General features: G+C 32.4%; 1 protein-coding gene across 31 annotated transcripts in view; it reads right to left on the bottom strand.

Moving 5' to 3' along the window:
- LOC127728563 (hemicentin-1-like) overlaps window positions 1-24,172 on the bottom strand; it is a 147,424-nt gene that overhangs the window by 78,681 nt on the left and 44,571 nt on the right. For all 31 annotated transcript variants that reach the window (XM_052236001.1, XM_052235999.1, XM_052235998.1 and 28 more), the window contains 12 exons: window positions 18,881-18,976; window positions 17,665-17,937; window positions 15,983-16,270; window positions 15,121-15,393; window positions 13,570-13,845; window positions 12,456-12,719; window positions 7,259-7,543; window positions 6,278-6,559; window positions 4,788-5,069; window positions 3,948-4,232; window positions 2,745-2,999; window positions 108-392 (listed from right to left, as the gene is read on the bottom strand). In XM_052236001.1, the coding sequence (XP_052091961.1) occupies window positions 108-392; window positions 2,745-2,999; window positions 3,948-4,232; window positions 4,788-5,069; window positions 6,278-6,559; window positions 7,259-7,543; window positions 12,456-12,719; window positions 13,570-13,845; window positions 15,121-15,393; window positions 15,983-16,270; window positions 17,665-17,937; window positions 18,881-18,976 (3,144 nt within the window). The remainder of the gene's footprint in view (window positions 1-107; window positions 393-2,744; window positions 3,000-3,947; window positions 4,233-4,787; window positions 5,070-6,277; window positions 6,560-7,258; window positions 7,544-12,455; window positions 12,720-13,569; window positions 13,846-15,120; window positions 15,394-15,982; window positions 16,271-17,664; window positions 17,938-18,880; window positions 18,977-24,172) is intronic.

The raw sequence follows: 24,172 nt of genomic DNA, 5'->3' as shown, positions 1-24,172 counted from the left end.
TAAAACCGATTCAACTTTTTTTTGAATTTTTAATTCATATGACTTTAACATTCCTACTACAGACCAAACCATAATTATACTTACTACAAAAAAATCCATTAACATACCTAATACATCCAAATGATATTCCTGCTCGGTACTTCCAGCTTCATTCACAGCCAAGCATTTATATACACCATCATCCTTCACTTGAACTTCCTTAAAGTAGAGTTGTCTCCCCCGAGATTTCAATACAAGGTTTGAATCTGATTTTAAGTCAATTATTTGATCATTTTTATACCAAATGACATCGGGTGGTGGTCTACCTCTTGCTGGACAAAAGAGTGTATGAGAGTCACCTGTTACCACTTCAGGATTCTTATTGATTCCTTTTTCGTCAATATTAGGTGGAACTGTAATAGTATTAAGATCAATACTTTATCGATAACATTTTTCTTTACTCTTATGAAATTAGTTTACTGAATTTTTAAATTTTTACAATATACCTAAGTATGACATGAGTTCTATGTTCAAATGATAAAGGAATTATCACATACTCTCAGCCATACATATATATATATTTGGTAAATTAGAGAACCCATAGAATGTGCCAGAAAATATTTTTACAAGGAGACATCCAGAATTTGGTTTTTTTAACAAATCAAACATTAAAGCATTTATAAAAACAATCTTTTTTTTTTTTTACAATAACAAATATTTTTATTCAAACATTTCCTGATATATAAATACCTAAGTAGCCCAGGTCGCATACTTAAGGACCAATCTTTTTAAAGAATGCTTGCAGTTACTGAAAGCAAGTGCGACATATCTAACCTGCTGGTAGGAAATCATGCATATGTTCACTTTTGCTCAACTGGTCCCCATGATTATAATCTTATAAAGAGGCTGTCAAGAGTGACAGCAAACCAGATTTACTGCAGAGGTTGAACCCTGAACAGTTGAGCAAGTATGGACACTACATTTAAGCTTAAACAGCTCTGAATTTGGATTATGATTGAATATTTGACACAGCATAGGTTTGTGACGCAAAATGAATGTGGTCAAAGAACTGAAAAATTTGAAATTGGACATTTACCTATTATGGTCCAATTTCCAAAATCTAAGTACATTGTTAGAATCAGCATATCAAAGAACCCCAAGAATTCAATTTTTGATGAAATCAAACAAAGTTTAATTCAGGCCCCTTTGGACCTCAATGTGGATCAATTTGATAAAGGAGCCCAAAATCCAAAATCTCTAATTACATGGTTAGATTCAGCATTTTAAAAGAACCCCATAAATTCAATTTTTGTTGAAATCAAACAAATTTAATTTTGGACCCTGATTTGGACCAACTTGAAAACTGGGCCCAAAAATCCAATATTTACATACTGGTTTAGATTCAGCATTTGAAAGAACCCTATATATATTCAATTTATGTTGAAATGAAATACAGTTTAATTTCATCCATATACTTATTAATTTTCTGTTCGCAGGGAAATAACTCAAACTGAATAAATGATATAAAAATAGTTCTCTTAAAATTAGATATGACGTTATATCTATTTTCAAATATTTAATCAAAAATCTAAATACCACTTAGATTCAGCATATCAAAGAACACCAAGAATTTGTTTTTTTTTAAATAAAAAAAAGTTGTATTTTAGGACCCTTTAGACCTAAATGTGAACCAATTTGAAGACAGGCCTCAAAAATAAAAAAAAAATCTTAGAAGAGACCAAATGACAAAGAAATTAATTATTAATTTCTGTTCAAAGGGAAATAACTCAAAATCATATAATAAAAATAAATTTTGCTACTGAAAATTCTAAAACTCAACGAGAACAGATAAAATCTTGAAAATTGAACTTGACCTTCATTTAGTCACAGGAAACTACATATCTAAATTGAAAAGATTTCGTCAAAGCATTTTCATGTTAATGAACAGACACTGTTTGGCAGTCGCCTGCCCGCCCACCCGCCCACCATACATCCCTAAATAAATAACCGATTTTTCTTTCGAAAATCCGGTTAATAATATGTTTTATGTATCTAAACAGCATGACATTATAATTCTGTTTCCAGTGTCAAACAATAACATCAGTTGTTTTCAAGCTTTTTGTATGCTTCAGAATGAAATCAAATTTCACAAAAAAATATTTTCAGGTGAAACATGTAAGTGTTATATATATTATTGCAGAAATCACAAATCTCCATTGCCATGGGGGAAAAGTAATCCCTTGTTAACCTTTGAAAGCCATAATTTCAGGAATAAACAGAACTACAATTGGAAAGAGATTATCATTGGACAGATTCAGCATAATAGGTCCAAATGTAACTGGGAAGAGAATAATCAATATTGATGTTTCATCCATATATTCAATGTTTAATAATAATCATAATAATAGTAAGATGACTTTGTTGGATGGTAAGAAGAAACATTGAAAATCATTCTGAAACCACCTGTTTATTCTGGCTGTAAAGTGTCAGATTTTCTGAGGTTTTTTTTCTAAACTAACAGATACTCTTTAATCTATGAACATGCATCATATAGGATATTAAGGTATTAGTTTATACTTGTACACCCTGATGGAATATTTGTGCATGAAATAAATGCTTTCAGAGTTATAATACAAATATATCTATAAGAGTGTTAAACTTTTGTGGTTTATTCTTAGTAAAAGTGGCAACTTCAGTCAGTAAATCAATGATAAAAAGTATTTTTCAAAGAATATATTTGAACATTCCATACAAAAAAAACAAACCTTGAACTTTAACATTAAATCTGACCGCTGACTGTCCAGCCTCATTTTGAACAACACACTTGTACATGCCTGCATCTTTAACATCAACAACATCAATGAAAAGGTGATCTGTATCCTCTGACAACAAACTACCATCCTTATACCAAGTAATATTAGGTTTAGGTATACCCACACCAGGACATATCAGTGTCAGAGGATCACCAGATATAACTATTGGTTTGGTGTCTATTCCAGTCATATTGACTCTGGCAGGTACTGTGATAAAATAGAAAACTGTTAATATAAATAAGACTTAGCATATCAACTGTACCATACTTCACAGGGCTTTAAAACACTTTAAAGACTTAAGATTCACAGTAAAAGTCAGCATATCAATTTTTGTTCTCAACGCTTTGATCTTTAATTTCCTTTGTGAAGTAAATCTAAATGTCATTCTATTCAGATAATTACTTGATCTTTACATTTTGTCATGTCTAGGCCTTTTATAGCTTACCATACAGTATGGGTTTTGCTTATTGTTGAAGGACATATGGTGAACTATAGTGGCTAACACCTACATCATTTGGTGTGTTGGATAGTTGTCTCATTGGCAATCATACCACATCTTTTTATCATTATAAAGAGTACTGTAAAATAACCTTTTTTGACCCATACTAGTTGACTTTGAGGCAATTCTTTTTGCAATTTTTTTACTGCGTTGATGTGTTAAAATATATTTTAACATTTAGTATCTTTAACCAACAGGCCTATCAGGGTTGTTTGATGTAACATAAATTAATGCACTTTTTCTTTGTTTGTATGCCTCTCTCTTCAGAAGAATCAGGTTTTGGTTGTTTTTGTGGTCTGTGGTGCTGTCTAATATTTTTTGATAACTAATGTATTAAGAGAACATCCAAATTTTACACATTCTAGAAAATATGTATTCATGTTATTTTTCGACTATTAAAAGTCACATTAACAAATCGTACACAATATTTAGTAGGTTTACAGTACTTGATATTTTCTTGATAAATAAGGTTGACAGCACTTATTTTTTTCTTTGTATAGAAGGGCATGTATAATTACTGAACAGGTATACTGTTCATCTTGTATTCCATTTAGAGAATCTTTTTTAAAACTACACTCACCTTTCTTTTTATTTAAAAAAAGCTAAATATGAAGACAATTTACAAACACCATAAATTTTATGTCGCAAGAACTTACACAAAACTTTGATACTGAAGTCAATGTAATCATCCCCAGCTTTGTTTGAGGCTTGACATCTAAATACAGCGGAGTCTCTTTCACTTGAAGATAAAATATATAATTCCCTCCCCTCAGAGTTGACAAGGTATGACTGGCTATTAGTAAAGTTGATCACTTGCCCATTTTTATACCATGTGATAGCAGGCAGGGGATTTCCCTGAGCAGGACATGCAAGAGTGAAAGGGTTATTCAATATCACTTTATGGTTCCTCTCTAATCTCTCCTTGATAATCTTTGAAGGCACTGCAAAAAATTATATATTAATGTTAAATACTGTCTTGTATATTTAACAGGTAATGCATTCATTTATTAACAAGAAACAAGATGTTGACTGTATTTATTGCAAACTTGTACTCATCAGACAAATATAAAGAAACAAAATGTTTAAGCATTAATTCTGAGAATGAACATTTAAGTCACACATTACAATACAGTTATGGAACAAGAATGAAATTAAAGAACCTTTAGTGAACAAGCTCATATACTTCACACTCACATATATACATTGGGAGAGCTTATATGAGTCCTACTACCATAGTTTTTTTGTTCACTTATAGGTATGATTCTTTTTTTTGTGATTTCTCTAATTCACAACTCAGCACTGCCAGGCTAGTGGTACAGTAGTGAAATACTTAGACCACTGGGCCACCAAGACCCCCAAAAACAAAGATGACCTACACTTTTTCACTAACTGAGGCACGGGCAGGCAATTTGGTAAAACCTATACACCCCTGCAACTTTGTAGCGTGGGGTATAATTAAAATATCATGGGAAACAAGATATTTGTATATATCTTACATAACACATTGACATCAAAAACCTTTTCACTCTGCCCAGCCGTGTTTTCAGCTTTACAGGTATATCTATTGGCATCAGTTTCCTTTATATTACTGATCTCTAGCGTCCATCCATCCTCCGAGAGGGACAACCTTTCTGTGTTATTTCTAATGGCTTTGTTATTTATAAACCATGTTATTTTTGGAGGAGGAATCCCACTGGCAGGACATCTCATTCTTAAAGTTTTTCCATGTATGACTTCGGTGCTTTCTACTTCTCCTGCCTTCTCAACAGTTGGAGAAACTGAAATATATTATAATTATGCATTAAAGGAGAAAATGGCTTCACATATTTCTATATCAAAGTATCAGGCTAACATACCTAACTGTTATTGAGGCTACAAGGAGCCTGGATGCTCTTTGCCACAGTAGCAAAAATGGTCATCAGAATCAAAGTAATTTCATATGGTAAAGACCTTCTAAAGAACAGATCTCCATTGTCAAAGTTTTCATTATCTATCACCTGCTCTTAAATAAAAATCAACACATAATTTCCCATAGTGTTTCATTTTAAACTCTGACCTCTCCTGTTGTTCTTTTTTTAATTTTTGAAAGAATAAATCACACTTAAACAGACCTTCACATGAACATCTCAGTCTAGCTTGGTTTCGGTTGGTTTATTGGTTTTTTATATGATGAACCCCATTTCTGGCCCTTATGAAGCAATATTGGACTTCATCAAGACCAAAGTCACAACACACTATAGGTACCTTCTAAAAAAAACCATTTCTGCATGATTTGTTTCATTTCACTACATCTATTCTTAGAAAGCAAAATGTAATTCCCATAGAATTTCAAAGTTACTTTGACCTCAGCTGGTGGCTAATTTGAATTTCCAATTAAATCAAATTAAGGCAAATTATAGGTAACTGAGATATCTATGAAATTATGAATGCATTTAGAACATGTTGAACTGCACCTGATTATCCAAAAAATGATACATGTAGCATTTATAATTATGTTCAGATATAAAATCATTGAAAATCTATTAAAAAAGACCTATAAATGTATGGAAATGTGAACAAAAAGTGGCAAAAAAAAGCAGTTTTTTCACTCTCAAGTTATTTAATTGATTCTAGTCATTCTGCTGGTGACCACATAACAAAATTATCAATCTCCATATTTAAAAAAATCAGAAATTTGAATATTTGTCAAAAATTGGCGAAGACTGATTATTTTCACACCCTCTATATCTTATACCCTGATATGACTCATAAACAGGGTTTTACAGGATAACACAATTAGCATATCCTTTGGAGAAAAAACTGCTGACCCTTCATGAGCCACCAAGTTTATCCCCTCCATTAAAAATTATATTTTTTATTTCGTTTGTCAAATTTTCAACTTTCATTTATTGTCTGGCATTGCTTGAATAATTGGGGTGACATAAACATTATTTTAAATCAAGCTGAGCTGAATATGTATTCTTTTATCAATTCACATTTTTCATACCATTGACTTTTACAAAAAAAGTTTCTTCTTCAGTCCCTGCTGTATTCTCTCCAACACACTTGTAACTCCCAGAGTCGTCTACCTTTGTATCTGTCACAGTCAGTCTTCTTCCATTTGTTGAAATAGTCACATGACTACTGGAAGAAATAATATCACCATCTTTGTACCATGTGATATTTGGTGTTGGAACACCACTAATTGGACAATTTATGACCAATGGTGTATTCTGTATGGTTGTCATGTGATCTGGTGATACAGCTGTGGTGTCAACATATGGTGGAACTGAAGAAAACAGTATAATATACTTTAACCTGATTGAAATGATGTCAAGTTTCTCAAATTTGAAGAAAACATTAAGTTATGTTATTAAACTTCACTAAACTTTAATTGAAAACAAAAAGTTGATTGCTCACTAATGAAACTCTGCTATAAGTATTCAGTAAATAGAAGTTTATGACCAATGGATGTAAAACACATCACACCGTAATGCGTGTTCACTTGAAGCTTGATTCCAAAATTTGATGACGCTATGATTCGTAGTTTGTAAAATTGCTACTACATGTTCATAAATAGCCATTATATGTAATAATATATAAAATTATTACAATGTTTTTATCAAATACTATGATTTCTCAGTCAAATAAAATACTGATAATTTCACAAGTGAAAGAAATCCTGTAATTTTACTCCTCTGGCTTCGTAACAACAATAGGTGTTGTCAAGATGATCTCAATGATGCTGCAAAATAATATTTCCCTATCTCATATTTTCTGTTATTAAACTCATTCATGGTTTTGATGTTGCATTATTGAGAGCATGTTAATATTTATGCTGTATTAACTGATAGCATGACATAGTTAGTTTCTTCAAATATCTTGACTTTCTGACAGTATATTGGCTATGGCAATAGTGTAAATTCTTGTCTTTCAGCTGCTGGTGATTATTTCCTTAGCCATTTTATTAAACAAAATCATATATTACCATGAACATTGAGGTCAAAGGTTACATCAGTCTCTCCTGCTACATTTCTAGCTACACATTTAAATCTTCCATCATCCCTAATCCTTGCATTGGTTATGGTCAACATCAAACCATCATCTGATATAGTATAAAAATCATCAATCTGTTGGCCATCTTTGTACCATGTGATTAAAGGAAGGGGATCTCCTTCCACAGAACAGGTCAAGGTTATATTATCATGGAGTATAACATTTGGATTTCTACTATCTGGACCAATTGAACCACTGTCTATTATATTTGGCTTTACTGGAATAGTAAAAAAAAATAACGTGTTACTAATACTGAATGAAGAAAATAATTAAAAGACTCACAATAACAATTCATATAATGTATATATATAATGTGAACACTGCTGAGATACCTAGACCAAGAACCTCAAGTTATGGTAAAAGATCTTTTAGATTTGAGGCAGCACAAGTATGGAATTCCCTGCCCAAATGAGGTCAGAACTATGACCTCTTTTGATCTATTTAGGAATTATATAAATTCCTGGTGTGGGGGCCAAAAATGTTAGTGCAGTTCAAGTGGTTTCTATCCAGTGCTGCCTCATAGCTGAAATTTCTTCCTTTTTATTTCTGGCCTTTTGCTCTGCTTTTTTATGCATTTTTATATATAGCTGCTATTAAAGGGGCATTAGCTACAAGATATATAAAAAAAAAGTGAATCTGTGAGCTACTAGTCACTAATGATACCCCCACCCCTCTAAAAGTATAAGGTATACAGGAAGTTGTTGAGTGATGAATCTGAAAACACATCACACGGTATAGCTGACTCATATAAACCCTGAAACCAAATTTCAGAAATTCTTGTTATGTAGTTCCTGAGAAAGATGCGACAAAAAATATTCATGGGACAGACTGACGGACGGACTGACGGATGGATGGACGGATGGACGGACAGACAGTGATAAAACAGTAAAACCCCACTTTTTCAAAGCGGGGGTATAATAAAATATGATTTTTTTTTGTGCAATCTTTAATGAAAGTGAAATAGTGAAATAATAATTCGCTTTTAGCAGCAAGTTTTGTTCAATTTTGTCAAAATAGGCAAAGAAACATCGCTGATGAATTATCCACTTGCAAGTGAATAATTGGACCTCGTTGAATCAGTATTTATGTGACCTTCAATTCAACCCCTTAGCTAGAGTTGGGTTACGCATGAAATTGGCGTGTTCAGTTATTAAAAGGAAAAGAATGTCAACAGTGAAAGTGAAACAAGGGTAACCCATTTGATTGACTGATTCGATCCACAAAAACTCATTCTTATACAGGGAAACACGATGATTAACAAATATTTGTAACCTATAATATGAAATCAAACAGACCTAGAAAAATACATCTGCATGAGTTCCCTATCTAATTATATCTATATTTATGTTTACATAGGATTATATGACCGTCAGTAGTCTTTGGAGGTCACCTCGATGGTTATTTATATGAAGTCTAGACTAAAATACACATGAAATGCTGATACATGTTATCGAGCCAATGCATTGTAAATTGTTTATTTTTGACTTTTTATAACTTGGATGCACAACTTTTTGGAACTTTGGGTCCTCAATGCTCTTCCAACTTTATACTTGTTTGGCTTTCTAACGATTTTGATCTGAGCGTCACTGATGAGTCTTATGTAGACGAAACGCGCGTCTGACGTATCAAATTATAAGCCTGGTACCTTTGATAACTAATTAGTATGTTATAAATCAAATATGAGAATTTGAGTCAAATTGGTAAACATGAATTTGACAGCTAATGCCCCTTTAAATGCCAGTGCTAAATTAATTTATTTATTTATGCTTTTAGTTTGTTAGTATTTTTTTATATTTCAGTGATTGCTGGTTCCCCTATTCAATGCACATAGAGGTGTTTGCCACATTAGCATTGACCTTGGAGGTTCAGAAATCCAAAAAATTTGCTTTCATTATATTTGGCATGCCTTTTTTATTTTATTTATTAGTATTTGCATGAAATTGCATGATTTTCATATGACAGTTGGTTAAAAAGCTCATCAGAGCTCATATTTTCTCTGTTATTGTGTACATATATGCTGACTTTAATTAAAATTTACTTACTTACTTGGTTTGAGTCCATGAATCGTCATGTAATTTATTAAAAAAATATTATCATTATATTTATATTTGAATGAGTGACAAAAAATAAAATTTACGTAACTTGCTTTCATTTTGCAATTTTGTGAATTTTTAAATAAAACATTGAATTTTATTTTGTTAGGCAAATTAAAAATTTGAGTTGGAGTTATCTTCCTTTTTTCATGATTATACGTTTGTATTTGAACCTATTTTTATAACAGATTCATACACCATGCATTACTTATGTAATTTTTACTAAAACTAGATGTGTCGGAACGACACGAATGGCCCTGTCTCAAAAAGTTTTAAAAATCTGCAATTTTAACAACACATGTGGACACAAACATGCATGGATAGTATCCAGCTCTCAAGACCAATACTAGTTTGATGAAAAATTTCCTTGATCAATGAGTAGTTAAATTTAAAACTATCAGCAAACAGGAAGTGAATGTACTGAAGATGTGTTGAAACGACATGAAAATCAGCATATCGGAACAAAACATAAACTTGATCTGTAACTCATCATGGTAGACTCACATATAAAAAATCAGCGCAAAATCTTAAGGCGTATAGAAAAAAAGTCTGTATAACTGTGATTTTCAACAATTTATCAAAGTCCAAAGCCCCTAATTTCGGCAAAAATTAGCATATCGGAACAAAACATAAACTTGATCTGTAACTCACCATGGTAGACTCACATATAAAAAATCAGCGCAAAATCTTAAGGCGTATAGAAAAAAAGTCTGTATAACTGTGATTTTCAACAATTTATCAAAGTCCAAAGCCCCTAATTTCGGCAAAAATTAGCAGAGCGGAATAAAACTTAAACTTGATCTGTAACTCATCATGGTTAACTCACATACCAAAAATCAGCCCAATATCTGAAGGCGTTTAGAAAAAAAGTCTGTATAATGGTTTGTTGAGGAATGACGGAATTCAACAATTTTATCAAAGTCCAAAGCCCGTAATTTCGGCAAAAATTAGCAGAGCGGAACGAACTTAAACTTGATCTGTAATTCATCATGGTTAAATCACATACCAAAAATTTGCCCAATATCTGAAGGTGTTTAGAAAAAAGTCTGTATAATGGTTTGTGGCGGAATGACGGACAAGGGTAAAACTATATGGCCCCGACAACTTTGCTGCGGGGCCATAAAATAAATTTCGACAACTATGGTTATTCAAATACACATCATATTTTAACTTAAATATCAAAGTAAAACATATCATCAATAAGTTACATAACATTGATTGGATAGGAACTAAATAATGATCACTTCACTGCACTATTTTGTTTGAACTATCAAAAGTAGTGATAAACCTTGGAAGATATAGATATCAAGCCAGTACAATAGGGTTTTGATTGCATGAACAATCTTTACCCAAAAAATCTAAGAGACAAGAGGCTGTCAGTGACAGCAAACCGGATTTCCTGCAGAGGTGGAACCCTGAACAGTTGAGCAAGTATGGACACTACATTTAAGCTCCAAACAGCTCTGAATTTGGATTGTGATTGAATATTTGACACAGCATAGGTTTGTGACACAAAATGAATGTGGTCAAAGACTGAAAAATTTGAAATTGGACATTTACCTATTATGGTCCAATATCCAAAATCTAAGAACATTGTTAGAATCAGCATATCAAAGAACCCAATGAATTCAATTTTTGATGAAATCAAACAAAAGTTTAATTTAGGACCCTTTGGACCTCAATGTGAACCAATTTGATAAAGGAGCCCAAAATCCAAATTATCTATTTAATTTTGGACCCTGAATTGGTCACCAACTTGAAAACTGGGCCCAAAAATCCAATATTTACATACCGGTCTAGATTCAGCATTTGAAAGAACCCTATATATATTTAATTTATGTTGAAATGAAACATAGTTTAATCTTATCCATTCACTTATTAATTTTCTGTTCAAAGGGAAATAACTCAAACTGAATAAATGATAAACAAATAGTTCTCTAAAATTAGATATGATTTAACCACTAAAAAACAGTTCTCTAAAATTAGATATGATGTTATATCTATTTTCAAATTATAATCAATAAAATTAGATATGATTTAACCACTAAAACATTGTTAGAATCAGCATATCAAAGAACCCCAAGAATTCAATTTTTGGTGAAATTAAACAAAATTTTAATTTAGGACCCTTTGGACCTCAATGTGGTATTATCTTATTAATAAAGAAAATAAATACAGGTTTAGATTCAGCATTTCAAAGAACCCTAATTATATTCAATTTATGTTGAAATCAAACACAGTTTAATTTTGGACCCCGATTTGGACCAACTTGAAAACTGGGCCCAAAATCAGAAATCTAAATATATGTTTATTAATAGACAATATAAGCTTAGTTTTTAAAGGAGTTCACTTCATCAAAAAACAATATATAAACAGCATTCAGAAAATTAGTTTATACAGAATAACATACAAACCTACCAGAAAATTCTTCAAACAATTTACCAAAGAAAAGAAAAAAAAATCCAAAATGTCATTTATCATTAATACAATGTCTTTTAAAAGTCTATAAAACTTATCTGTAAGTGTAATCAAACTTTATATATATAATTAACCATTTCTCTTCAAAGGGAAATAACTCAATCACATAACAAGTACCACTTTTGACTATTGGAAAGGGTTATAACTCAACAATGAGAAAAGCCAAAATCGTAAAAATAGAACTTGATTTTCATTAAGTCACAGGAAATAACATATTTAAATTTGAAAAAATTTCGTCAAAGCATTTTCATGTTAATGAACGGACACTGTTTAGCAGCCAGCCGCCAGCCCGCCACCAGTACATCCCCAAATCAATAACCGATTTTTCCTACGAAAAATCCAGTTAAAAGTTATTTCTCAACAAATTTTCAACTGATTATATCACAAAGACAAGGACACATCCCTTTCATTTTTTTCTGCTTTGTAAGTTCCGTTATTTATATACTATCAATTTATAACAGTATTTTCAAAAACTTGTTATTTTGAAAAAGAGGAGTGAACATCTTTAATGCCCCTTTGCCTAGTGACGCTGGCATAAAAAGAATACTTGTTCCATACCATGTACATCAAGTGTGACATTTCTTTCAACATATCCAGCTTTATTTGTTGCCTGACATCTGTATGATCCTTCGTCAGAAGATTTTACCATTAATATATTGAGAGATCCGTCTGATAAGATAACTGGATCTATGATAGGTATGTTTTCTTTATACCAGGTAATGGTAGGTGTAGGAGTACCAACAGCAGGACATACTAATGTCACAGATTCTCCTTCAATTACTTTTGTTGTAGCTGGTAAATCTTGTGGTAGTTCTGGAGGAGCTACAAAAAGAGGCTCAATAGTGTAACAATTAATTCTTATAACAATACCCCTCCCAAAATAATGGTTTCCCACTACAGAATTTTCTGATTATCAAAAAAACTGATCGGCACTTTTGATGAGTGGAAACCTTCATCCAAATTTGAAGTGAATCCGACAAAAATTGGGAAGCTGTTCCGATAACAAGAATTAATTTTCAATATTTTAAGAAGTCCTCCTTCCAAAATAATAATTCCCCCATTTCATATCTTCTGTTTATCAAACTTGACATTCATGGTTTTGATGACCTTGGACACTTTCATACAAATTTGATGAGTATCTGATAAGTGATGAATGCCTATTACACAGATGCCAACCCCTTTTTGGTGCAATCAATGAAAACAATTTTGAGATGTCCGTAATTTGTGAATTTTTGTTTCAAAAATCATAATTGTTCATAAGATTTTACCATAATAATATATCCCAACTACTAGACCCAATGTAACGAACCCATGATTACCTTTATATATTTCAACTAGATACTCAGTTGTTGAGAAATGAGGTCTTTATCATTAGGCACAGGACAATACATTTCCTCCAAGTTTGAGTATTTGATTTTATCAAAAAGAATTTGTAAATCAATTACTGAAAAGTTTTATGACAAGTAAAACAAATATGCAAAATTCACTTTCTAAAAACCAACAGATCTTGAGGAGTTCATCAGGTAGCATTAAGAATTATTAAAATATATGGTACTTTACTAGGTACTTGTAAGAAAATCATTTGTAAAACTTTTTCGATAAAATATGATCATGAAAAGTGACATTTAACTTCAGACCTTAAAGAACTTGTGATACATGTTTTAGCTCATACCATGAACATTTAAATCAAACTCTTTGGAGACTTCCCCTGCCACATTCTCTGCCTGACAAATAAAAAGGCCATCATCTTGTACTCCTACATCATGTATTGTCAGGGATCCAGTCCCTGTCAGCTGATATTTATAAGATTCCACATCTATTATGAGACCATCTTTTCTCCATGTGACTGTTGGCATTGGTTCACCTTCCGTTTCACAGTTTAGAGTCACAGAAACACCTTTAGTAACTGTCAGTTTGGATGGATCGCCACTAGCAATTGTTGGAGGTGCTAAAAAAAAATTTAAAGAAAAAATCATTTCACATCTTAACAAGAACCTAGCTGTCAAATAGACAGCAAACTGAGTTTTCTGTATTTTGAAGGCACTTTCAGTCTTGTTTGACCTGCCAGGTTTCAAAATGTCAAACTAATCTATAATAAATAGCATTCATCAAAGCAACATTATAATCAAACCTTGGTTTGGTGTAATAAATTTTATGAGACATCACTGAAACGTGATAAGGAGTGTTATATCTTATTATTTTGGTTCTTAAGCAGCAGTATTCAACAAACAGCTACCTTAGCTAGCTTCCTGAAGTAGTGAGCATTTTTTTACCCTACTTCCTGACTAATGTACTGTCTCTAATTTCCTTGTTAAAGTTAGTGGTCATCCTGTTGGTTACTGGACAGTACAGGTCTGACTAATGTACCGTCTTTTATTTCCTTAAGTTAGTGGTCATCCTGTTGGTTACTGGACAGTACAGGTCTGACTAATGTACCGTCTTTTATTTCCTTAAGTTAGTGGTCATCCTGTTGGTTACTGGACAGTACAGGTTTTTAATTTTGTTATACTTTTATGACATATGTTTCTAGGTAGACAAAGCAGGATGTTTGTGTTCACACAATACTAGTTTAACCCCCAACCCCAAACCCCAAGCCACACCTGTACCTAGTCACGCTGTCTGGTTTATATCCAATATGTGTTGCTCTTTGTTGTTAGTCTTTATTTCATGGAGCGTGAAGTTTGTGGTGGTCTATTGTAATGTCCTAAGTACAACACATTTAGTACATTGCACATGTGTTAAAACCTTGTTTGTGTTCTTTATTTAGCAACCTATCCAAGATGACACTTACAAATGACAATATGAAACAAAGCAAGAATGAAACTTTTAATCTGCCTTGGATAGTTTTAACATACAAATACAGATGTACAGATAAGTAGGTGTAAAACAGATCCGAAAAGCATACACACATGTTACTACTTATCAAGATTCAGCTGCTGAGCAAATCTGAAGTCATTTTGTTAATAGTTTCTGAGAAAGATGGACTTAAATATTTGTTGGACAAACAGACAGATGGACAAAGTTATTGCAATATAGCCCCACTCTTAGAGTGAGATTTTATTATTCATACAATGTTGGAATATAAATAATTTATTCGTACTTGAATGGAAACAGAAATAAAATAAAACATAGCAATCATGAAGAGCATGAAATGCATATTAACCTAGCATTCAATATATAATTTTTATTGATTATTGTAGTTTTATTATACATAGAAACTCACTGTGTACAATAACTGTTATAACCTTTGTTGTCTCCCCTGCCTCATTGTCAGCTACACATTCATAAATTGCTTTATCACTTGTTTTTACTCTGGATATGGTCAGTCCAAATTCATCAAAAACAAATCTTCCCGATTTAGGGTTAAACGTCTTGAAGTTTTTCCTCCAGTGGATAGTAGGATCTGGTATCCCGTTGACAGTACAACTTAATGTCAACGTATCACCCTTTAGTACAGTGTGTTCGACATTCTGTTCACCATCTATAGTTGGTGGAACTGTAATTATAAAATAATTACATACAAAAAATTACATAATTTAAAGATATGACTGAAATAATTTAATACTGACTTAGTTATAACTAACAGTAACTCAGGAAAAAAATCAACTGATCATAAGAAGACTTTAAACATCTAAATATTTTATAATAAATTTCTAAAATTCCATCCATTCCAATGAAAATATTTTAAGATTTTGTGTTTACTAAAGTCAAATTTCAATACGTCAAACTTAAGTTTATCTATACAAAAAAAATTCTGATCAAAATTCAAAAATATATCTTTCCCACACATGGTATGAAGTTGATCTGCAATGACTTTTCAAACTCATCTGAGACATTGATAGTATATGTCTTTTATATCTAACAGGAATTGTACATGTGAGAGCTACTACAAGACCAGAAAGAAGGATTCACAGACACACAGACAGATGCCGAGAATTTCTATGTTCCACACAACATACTGCAGCAGGCAACAATCAGAACTGCTATGAAACATTGACTCATTAATAACTAACCTTGGCGCTTTAATAAAAAAATTCTTAAAAATTATTTACTGTAAAAATCTATGAATGTTGAACTGTAATTACCTCTAACAAAGAGTGATACAGTTTTATCTATATTCCCTACAACATTAGAGGCTTGACATCTGTATTGTCCAGTATCTGTTGTGTCAGAGCTAAATATTTCTAAACTTCCATCCTGAGTGATGAAGAAGTGCAGGTCTGTCATAGAGATTGGAATTTCATCTTTGAACCAAACGATATCAGGAAGAGGGTCTCCTTCTACTTCACAAGGGAGTACAACTCCAGAACCAAGGTCTACTGTAAAATTTGTTTGCTGATTTTCTGGACTTGCAGTGTTTAACTTTGGAGGCACTGAAGTCATAAAAGATATTCATATAAAGGATTAGCTCAGAACATTGATGTAGTGTTTAACTTTGGAGGCACTGAAGTCATAAAAAGATATTCATATAAAGGATTAGCTCAGAACATTGATGTAGTGTTTAACTTTGGAGGCACTGAAGTCATAAAAGATATTCATATAAAGGATTAGCTTAGAACATTGATGTAGTGTTTAACTTTGGAGGCACTGAAGTCATAAAAGATATTCATATAAAGGATTAGCTCAGAACATTGATGCAGTGTTTAACTTTGGAGGCACTGAAGTCATAAAAGATATTCATATAAAGGATTAGCTCAGAAGATTGATGTAATATTACTCCATTCTTTAGAAATGTGAACAACATTAATCAAAATTGAAGAGATAAATAAAAAAAAAAGGTATATTGTAAAATTAATCTTAACCCTTGAAAAAGATACATTGTAAAATTAATTAAAACCCTTAAAAAGGTACATTGTAAAATTAATTTTAACTCTTAAAAAAGGTACATTGAAAAAATAAATTAAACCTTTAAATTTTTTTATATAAGAAGCATAGGGAGAAAGATCAAATATCTACACCCTAACTTCTCTATAGGAGGTAACTGCTAACTGTCTTCCTCCCCTTTACCCAAGTGATATTGTGGTTAATCACAGGTTCTAGAGTAATAACCCAAACACCCCCTTTCTGCACAAATTTCAGTTTATTTTAAGAATCACTTGATTTTGACCTAAAATAATCTAGATTTTTCCTTCATAACATGTGACCATATACCTAGGCATGGGTCTAATCCATAGGAAGATTATTAGTCACCTTCTCTGTTTTAATTTAACATATTTTCAATGACTGTGACCTTAATATTGCCTTATTGACCTCATAACCAATATGGTTATTCCTCTCATTAAAGTCACCATTGCCTCATTCATTTCTTTTTTCAGCTTGTAATTTTCACTTTTTCCATTTATTCCCACTTAAATCCTACAATTTAACAACTTAGATCATGCTTCACTTTGGCAATTTACAGCTTGTTTTACTGTATAGACACCTGTATATATTTGTACCATATGTTGACATCTAAATGTCTTCAGTGTCTTTTTGTGTTGTTATGTTTCTGTCACCATGACTTATACCCAATATACAGCTGGTACCAATTTTTGTGGTTGCTCGATTTCCTCATTTTAACAAATTCTTCACACAAACTTATAGAACACATATATCATGTGGAAATTTATGGTTATCCTTTACCCATAAAATACCAGGAAATTATCCCATGTACTCCAAAATAATAATCAAATCACAGTATCCTTTTATTCATATTGAATATCTTTAGCTCAACTACATGTATACCACATAAAAAATATGAACTGGTTGAAGACATTATATTACCCACCTTGCACATTAATGGACACAACTGATGTGGAATTACCAGCAACATTAGTAGCTAAACAAGTATAGTCTCCTTCATGTTCTTCCTGTATGTTTGTTATCAGAACTTTGCTGGCTGATTCTATCACAAAATGGTTGTTGGTGTTAACCTCTTCACCTCTGGCCAACCAATGAACAGTTGGTTTTGGGTTTCCTTGTACCAGAACACAGTCCAAGGTTACATTTTTTCCTTTGATCACATCAATGTATGGAACAGTGTATGCAATCACAGGTCTCACTGAATGAAATACACAAAGTATACACATAAACATGTTTCTAAATGAACCTATCTTCCCTTCAAGTAATATTTCGAACTTTCTATTCAAAATTAAATAACCCAAATCTAAAAGCTTACACAATTTGATTCCAAATCCTCATTTTTCATTTTATATAAAAATAAAATTTCCCTGAGGAAAAAAGGGAACATTTATATAAAAAAAAAGGAAAAAAAAAAGGAAAAATTTTGAAAAATCATTTCAGCAAAAACTGTAGTTTTAAAACAAGCAAATAATAGCTGTAAGCCAGTGCTGAAATTTACTTAATTCAGTACTATCAAACCACATGGTAAGTAATCAAGTCTTACATGAGCCATGGAAACAAGTAAAACTATGAGCTATTGATCACTTATGATATACCTATAACTTAAGTATTCAGTACAATGAAGTTGTTAAATGATGAATGAGAACACACATCATATAGGTAAACATGCTCCCATGAAGCTATATACAAAAGAATACAGCTAGAAAGGGCTCACACAAAAAAAGTATCCATGAAAATAAGTTAGATTCCACAGAGGAAACATTTCCTTCAAGGTAAAGGCCCTACTGAGTCCTGACATATTCCAGTGGGTAACATGTAAGAAGGATAACAGAAAACACAAAAATAATAAAGAGTCTGACATCAACCACCATCTGAATTCTTTGGAAAAAGATAATGCACTAAATTGAACACCAATGAACAGCACATAGTCCAGATAACCTGAATTGTTACTGGCACAAAATATGGTGAGGATAGTCCTGTTTTACATGAGTACAAAACATTCTCCAGTAATATAAAAATAAGTAGATGTGGTATGATTGCCAATGAGACAACTATCAATCAAAGGTCAAATGAAGTGGATGAAAGCAATTATAGGCAACTGTACTGTTATATTAGGCAAATCATCAGGTCCTCCTACTTACTTATTCCAGTAACAGTAAGGTATGCAGTATGATCTCTTGTTCCAAACATATTTTTGACAACACAAGTGTATCGTCCTTCATCTTCTGGTACGACTCCTGTACAAATATATATAAACAATATTCTAATATGATGTGCTTCTTTCGCTTTGTAAACAACAGCGTGATAAAATCATCAATATATACTTAGTGCATACTCAGAGATGTACGTTTTATAATGGCTGTTACTATTTACCTCCCATGTTAATCCACATGTATCGTAACCTATTTGCAAACATTATGTGGATTTCGTTGTGTTCAAATTCAAATTGAAAAAGAAACTACAGAACCGTTATTCCTATTCTAATGCATAACAAACAGAATTAATGCATCAGATCTTGAAAAATGTATAAAATCAAAATAAAATAAAATTCCGCGGAATTTCATGAATGATCTTGGCGCATTAACGTCATGTCAAAACATGACGTCATAGGAATGAAATCTCTTTTAGCTGAAGATTATTCTTTTACATGTATGCTCTAAAATTGGATAATATCGCATTAAAATGGAGTTTTGAGGTAGGTGTTGTTTCATTTTCTATTCTATTGCATTATTCACACATTCATGGATTTCAACATGGCACCTCACTCCTTAGTTACAAGATGTCAACTGCGGATTTGACAGTAAATAGTAGCCAACGAAAAAAATGTTTGGGTTAAGAATAACAAGGATTGGACACATTTTTTCTAGTGGTTATTTAAGAAATTATTCATGCAAGCCTTAGATTTATTTGAAATTTGTAGCTTTTATCTTACAGGGGTGAAATAGAACAGCCATACACATGACAATCTTACCTTCTCTTCAGTTTTTCAAGTTACCGTATTTGTCCTATTAGAATCGAAATAATTCATGCAAGCCATAGATTTTTTATCATTTTCACATGGCCTGGGCCGTTTTATTCGTTAATTTTATCCCTTGGTAACGCTCTAGATATAATTCAAATATAATGGCCCAGGCCATGTGAAAATTTCAAACAAATCTAAGGCTTGCATGAATTATTTCTTAAATAACATAAATCTAATTAATAAAGTTACACATCTTTAAACTTCAATAAATGAAATTACTGAACAATGGCAATTGTCTAAAATATATAAAGATTGAATGACTGATGATTGCTTGATGTCACATCAGAAATTAAGGAAACTTTTGAAAACGCATTTCACTCTATAACTCATTATTATAAATACCACTCTTAATGCCAAATTTTATTAATGTGATGCAGAGTTAATGAAAATTTGCAAAGAAATATGCCGGAATTATCAAAAACATCTATTGTTATATAAGAATCAGGTGAAAGCCATGAAAATGCATTACACCTTACAAATGACAACAATAAGAAATAAGGAACCTTTGTGACCACACTCCCGACTTGTGGATATACACATCTAAATATTATGTCCTCATTTACTACAAAGTTTCATGAAATTCTGTTCTGTGGTTTCAGACGATTTTTTACGACAAACTGATGCAGTAGTATATTTAGGCCAAAATTCTAACTTCAAAGGGGCATAACTCATAGACAAAAAATTTGAACTTGATCTGAGTTTTGTGGTAATAAGCATTGTGTGTAAGTCTCATAACATTTGGTTGAGGCTCACTTAAGTAGAGAACAGAAACTCAAAATTCAGCAATTTTTCTATTTGTAAACACACATAACTCTAGAATGGTTGTGTATAAGTTTTATAACATTTGGTTGAGACAAACTAAAGTTAGAGAATGGAAACGAAAAATTCAGAAATTTTTATGTTTATACATTGTAATGTGACATAACTCAAGAATGGTAAAAGTGTCGCAACCAAATTTTGTACTCAATCTGTATCATGTAGTGATAAGCATTGTGTATAAGTTTCATAACATTTGGTTGAGGCAAACTTAAGTTACAGAATGGAAACTAAAAATTTAGCAATCTTTCAATTTATAAAGGGGCATAACTAAATAATGGTTAAAGTGACACTTCCCAAATTCAACTTGATCTGTGTTTTATCAGTGGAAGTCAAAATTAAACATTGCATTGTATAAAGCATTGATTGTAGTTGATTCAACTATAATCATGGACAAAGGAAGATAACTCCAATTTCAACAAGAGTGCACACGCTGAAATGTCTCGCCTACTATACTGACCATTGATTTTATGTTGATAGTCCTACATATAAAGTTTTACTACAAGTATCACATTAACATTTATGATCCAAGAAAATGAGGCCAAGGTCAGATAAACCAAGCCGGAAATACATGTACACCTTTAATACAATCCCTCCATACACAGAATATAGATGACCTATTGCTTATAGTATAAAAGAAACAGACCAAACCATGGAAATTCTATATTGACCAATGAACCCTGAAAATAAAGTCAAGGTCATTTGAACCCTGCCAGACAGACATGTACACATTAAAATCATTCCAAATATAGTTGACCTATTGCTTAAGGTATCTAAGAAAAAAAGTTAACCAGGAAAACTGAACATTGACCAATCAACCATGAAAATGAGGTGAAGGTCAGATGATACCTGCCAAACAGACATATACACCTTACAATCATTCCATACACCAAATATAGTTAACCTATTGCTTAAAGTGTAAGAAAAACAGACCAAAACACAAAAACTTAACATAAGCAATGAACAATGAAAATAAGGTCAAGGTCAAATAAAACCTGCCAGACTGACATGTACATCATTAAATATTTCCATACACCAAATATAGTTGACCTACTGCATACAGTATTAGGAAAACAGACCAAAACACAAAAACTTAACATTTACCAATGCACCTTGAAAATGAAGTCAAGGTCAAATAAAACATGTCATGACTGACATGTACATCGTAAAATATTTCCATACACCAAATATAGTTGACCTACTGCATACAGTATTAGAAAAACAGACCACAACACAAAAACTTAACATTGAGCAATGAACCGTAAAAATGAGGTCAAGGTCAAATAAAACTTGCCAGACTGACATGAACATCGTAAAATATTTCCATACACCAAATACAGTTGACCTATTGCATACAGTATTAGAAAAACAGACCAAAACACAAAAACTAAACTATGACCACTGAACCATGAAAATGAGGTCAAGGTCAGATGACACCTGCCAGTTGGACATGTACACCTTACTATCATTACATACACCAAATATAGTAGACCTATTGCTTATAGTATCTCAGATATGGACTTGACCACAAAACTTAACCTTGTTCACTGATCCATGAAATGAGGTTGAGGTCAAGTGAAAACTGTTTGACAGACATGAGGACCTTGCAAGGTACGCACATACCAAATATAGTTATCCTATTACTTATAATAAGAGAGAATTTAACATTCCAAAAAATCTGAACTTTTTTTTCAAGTAGTCACTGAACCATGAAAATGAGGTCAAGGACATTGGACATGTGACTGACGGAAACTTCGTAACATGAGGCATCCATATACAAAGTATGAAGCATCCAGGTCTTCCACCTTCTAAAATATAAAGCTTTTATGAAGTTAGCTAACGCCGCGGCCACCGCCGGATCACTATCCCTATGTCGAGCTTTCTGCAACAAAAGTCGCAGGCTCGACAAAAATTACTTGATATTTAGAAGAAACTAAAAATTTTGCAATTTTTCCATTTATAAAGGAGCATAACTCTAGAACAGTTAAAGTGACGCCACCAAAATTCTCACTTGATTTGTGCTTTGTGGTTATAAGCATTGTGTATAAGTTTCATAACATTTGGTTGAGGCAAACTCAAGTTAGAGAATGGAAACCAAATTTGGGACGTACGGACGGACGGACAAGGGTAAAACTTAATGCCCCCACCGCTACGGCAGGGGCATAAAAATAGAATCATAATTTCCTGCTGATATGCACATCAATATAGTATGCCCTCATTATCTACATGTTTCATAAAATTCAGTTGTATGGTTTCAGAGGAGTTGCGGTGACAAACTGTTAAGGCAGTATATTTAGGCCAAAGTACTAAGTTCAAACAGGCATAACTCCTAGAAACAAAAATGTGTCCATAGTACATAGATGCACCACTCGCACTATCATTTTCTTTGTTCAGCGGACCGTGAAATTGGGGTCAAAACTCTAATTTGGCATTAAAACTAGAAAGATCATATTATAGGGAACATGTGTACTAAGTTTCAAATTGATTGGCCTTCAACTTCATCAAAAACTACCTTGACCAAAAACTTAAACCTGATACAGGACAGATGGATGAACAGACGGACAGATGAACATACGAACGAATAAATGAATGAACGGATGCACAGACCAGAAAACATAATGTCCCTACTACTATTGTAGGCGGGGCATAAAAATTTGAATCATAACTTCCTTTCAATATGCAGATCTACATAGTATGTCCTTATTATCTACAAAGTTTCATGAAATTCAGTTGTGTGGTTTCAGAGGAGTTGCTATAACAAGATGGGTCATAAATATTATACCCTTAAATAAGCTTAATAAATGCTAATGGACAGGGTGCAATAAAGCCTAATAAATGCAAATGAACAGGGTGCAATAAAGCCTAATTTTACTTTACCTTTTGAAATTAGAACTTTTGATTTATTTTTGCTTACTTGAAATGTTTATCCTTACATAATTCCAACTCATTTTTATTGCACAGTAAGATTTACATTTATGTGAATTCTAAAGTTGAAGTAATACATGTACATATAAACTAAAAGCGAACAGTTTAGTATGCTGATGTGTTAATTTTCAAACATATCAATCGATTTCCTATATTCATTGTTTGAACTGCTCATCTACCTCAGGCACTTTTACACTTCATGATTAGTTTATCCTTCTACTGTTACCAGTACCAGATAATGGCCACAATCAACAAACTGATTATCCTGCCCTGACTTTGGTTTGCATACGAACCCATCCCCATCACTCATAATATTTGAATTTAGTTCAGCTTTGTCACCGAGGCTTTGAAAGCCTCGACTGGAGTGTTGATACAACTCCTGGAGGGAGAGTGTTCCAATATCTGATGGTATGTTTGAAGAAAGAATATTTCCAGTAATCACTTGATGATGCTGGATATTCTGTCATGCATTTTTTATGACAGATATTTTGGTGACATCAGACAACCTTCCTTTGTAATTGTAACTTTATCGATTATTATTTTAAAAAGCATAGTAAGTCTTGCAACTTTTCGTCTTTGTTCCAAAGATCTCCATTGAGCATCTTGCTTACACTTGAGTGATCATGGTGCTTATTCATAATATACTGTGTGGCTCATCTCTAGACCATTT

The sequence above is a fragment of the Mytilus californianus genome, unplaced genomic scaffold, assembly GCF_021869535.1.
Source record: "Mytilus californianus isolate M0D057914Y unplaced genomic scaffold, xbMytCali1.0.p SCAF_2, whole genome shotgun sequence".
Classification (NCBI taxonomy): domain Eukaryota; kingdom Metazoa; phylum Mollusca; class Bivalvia; order Mytilida; family Mytilidae; genus Mytilus; species Mytilus californianus.
This window is presented reverse-complemented; position numbering and strand designations above follow the sequence as displayed.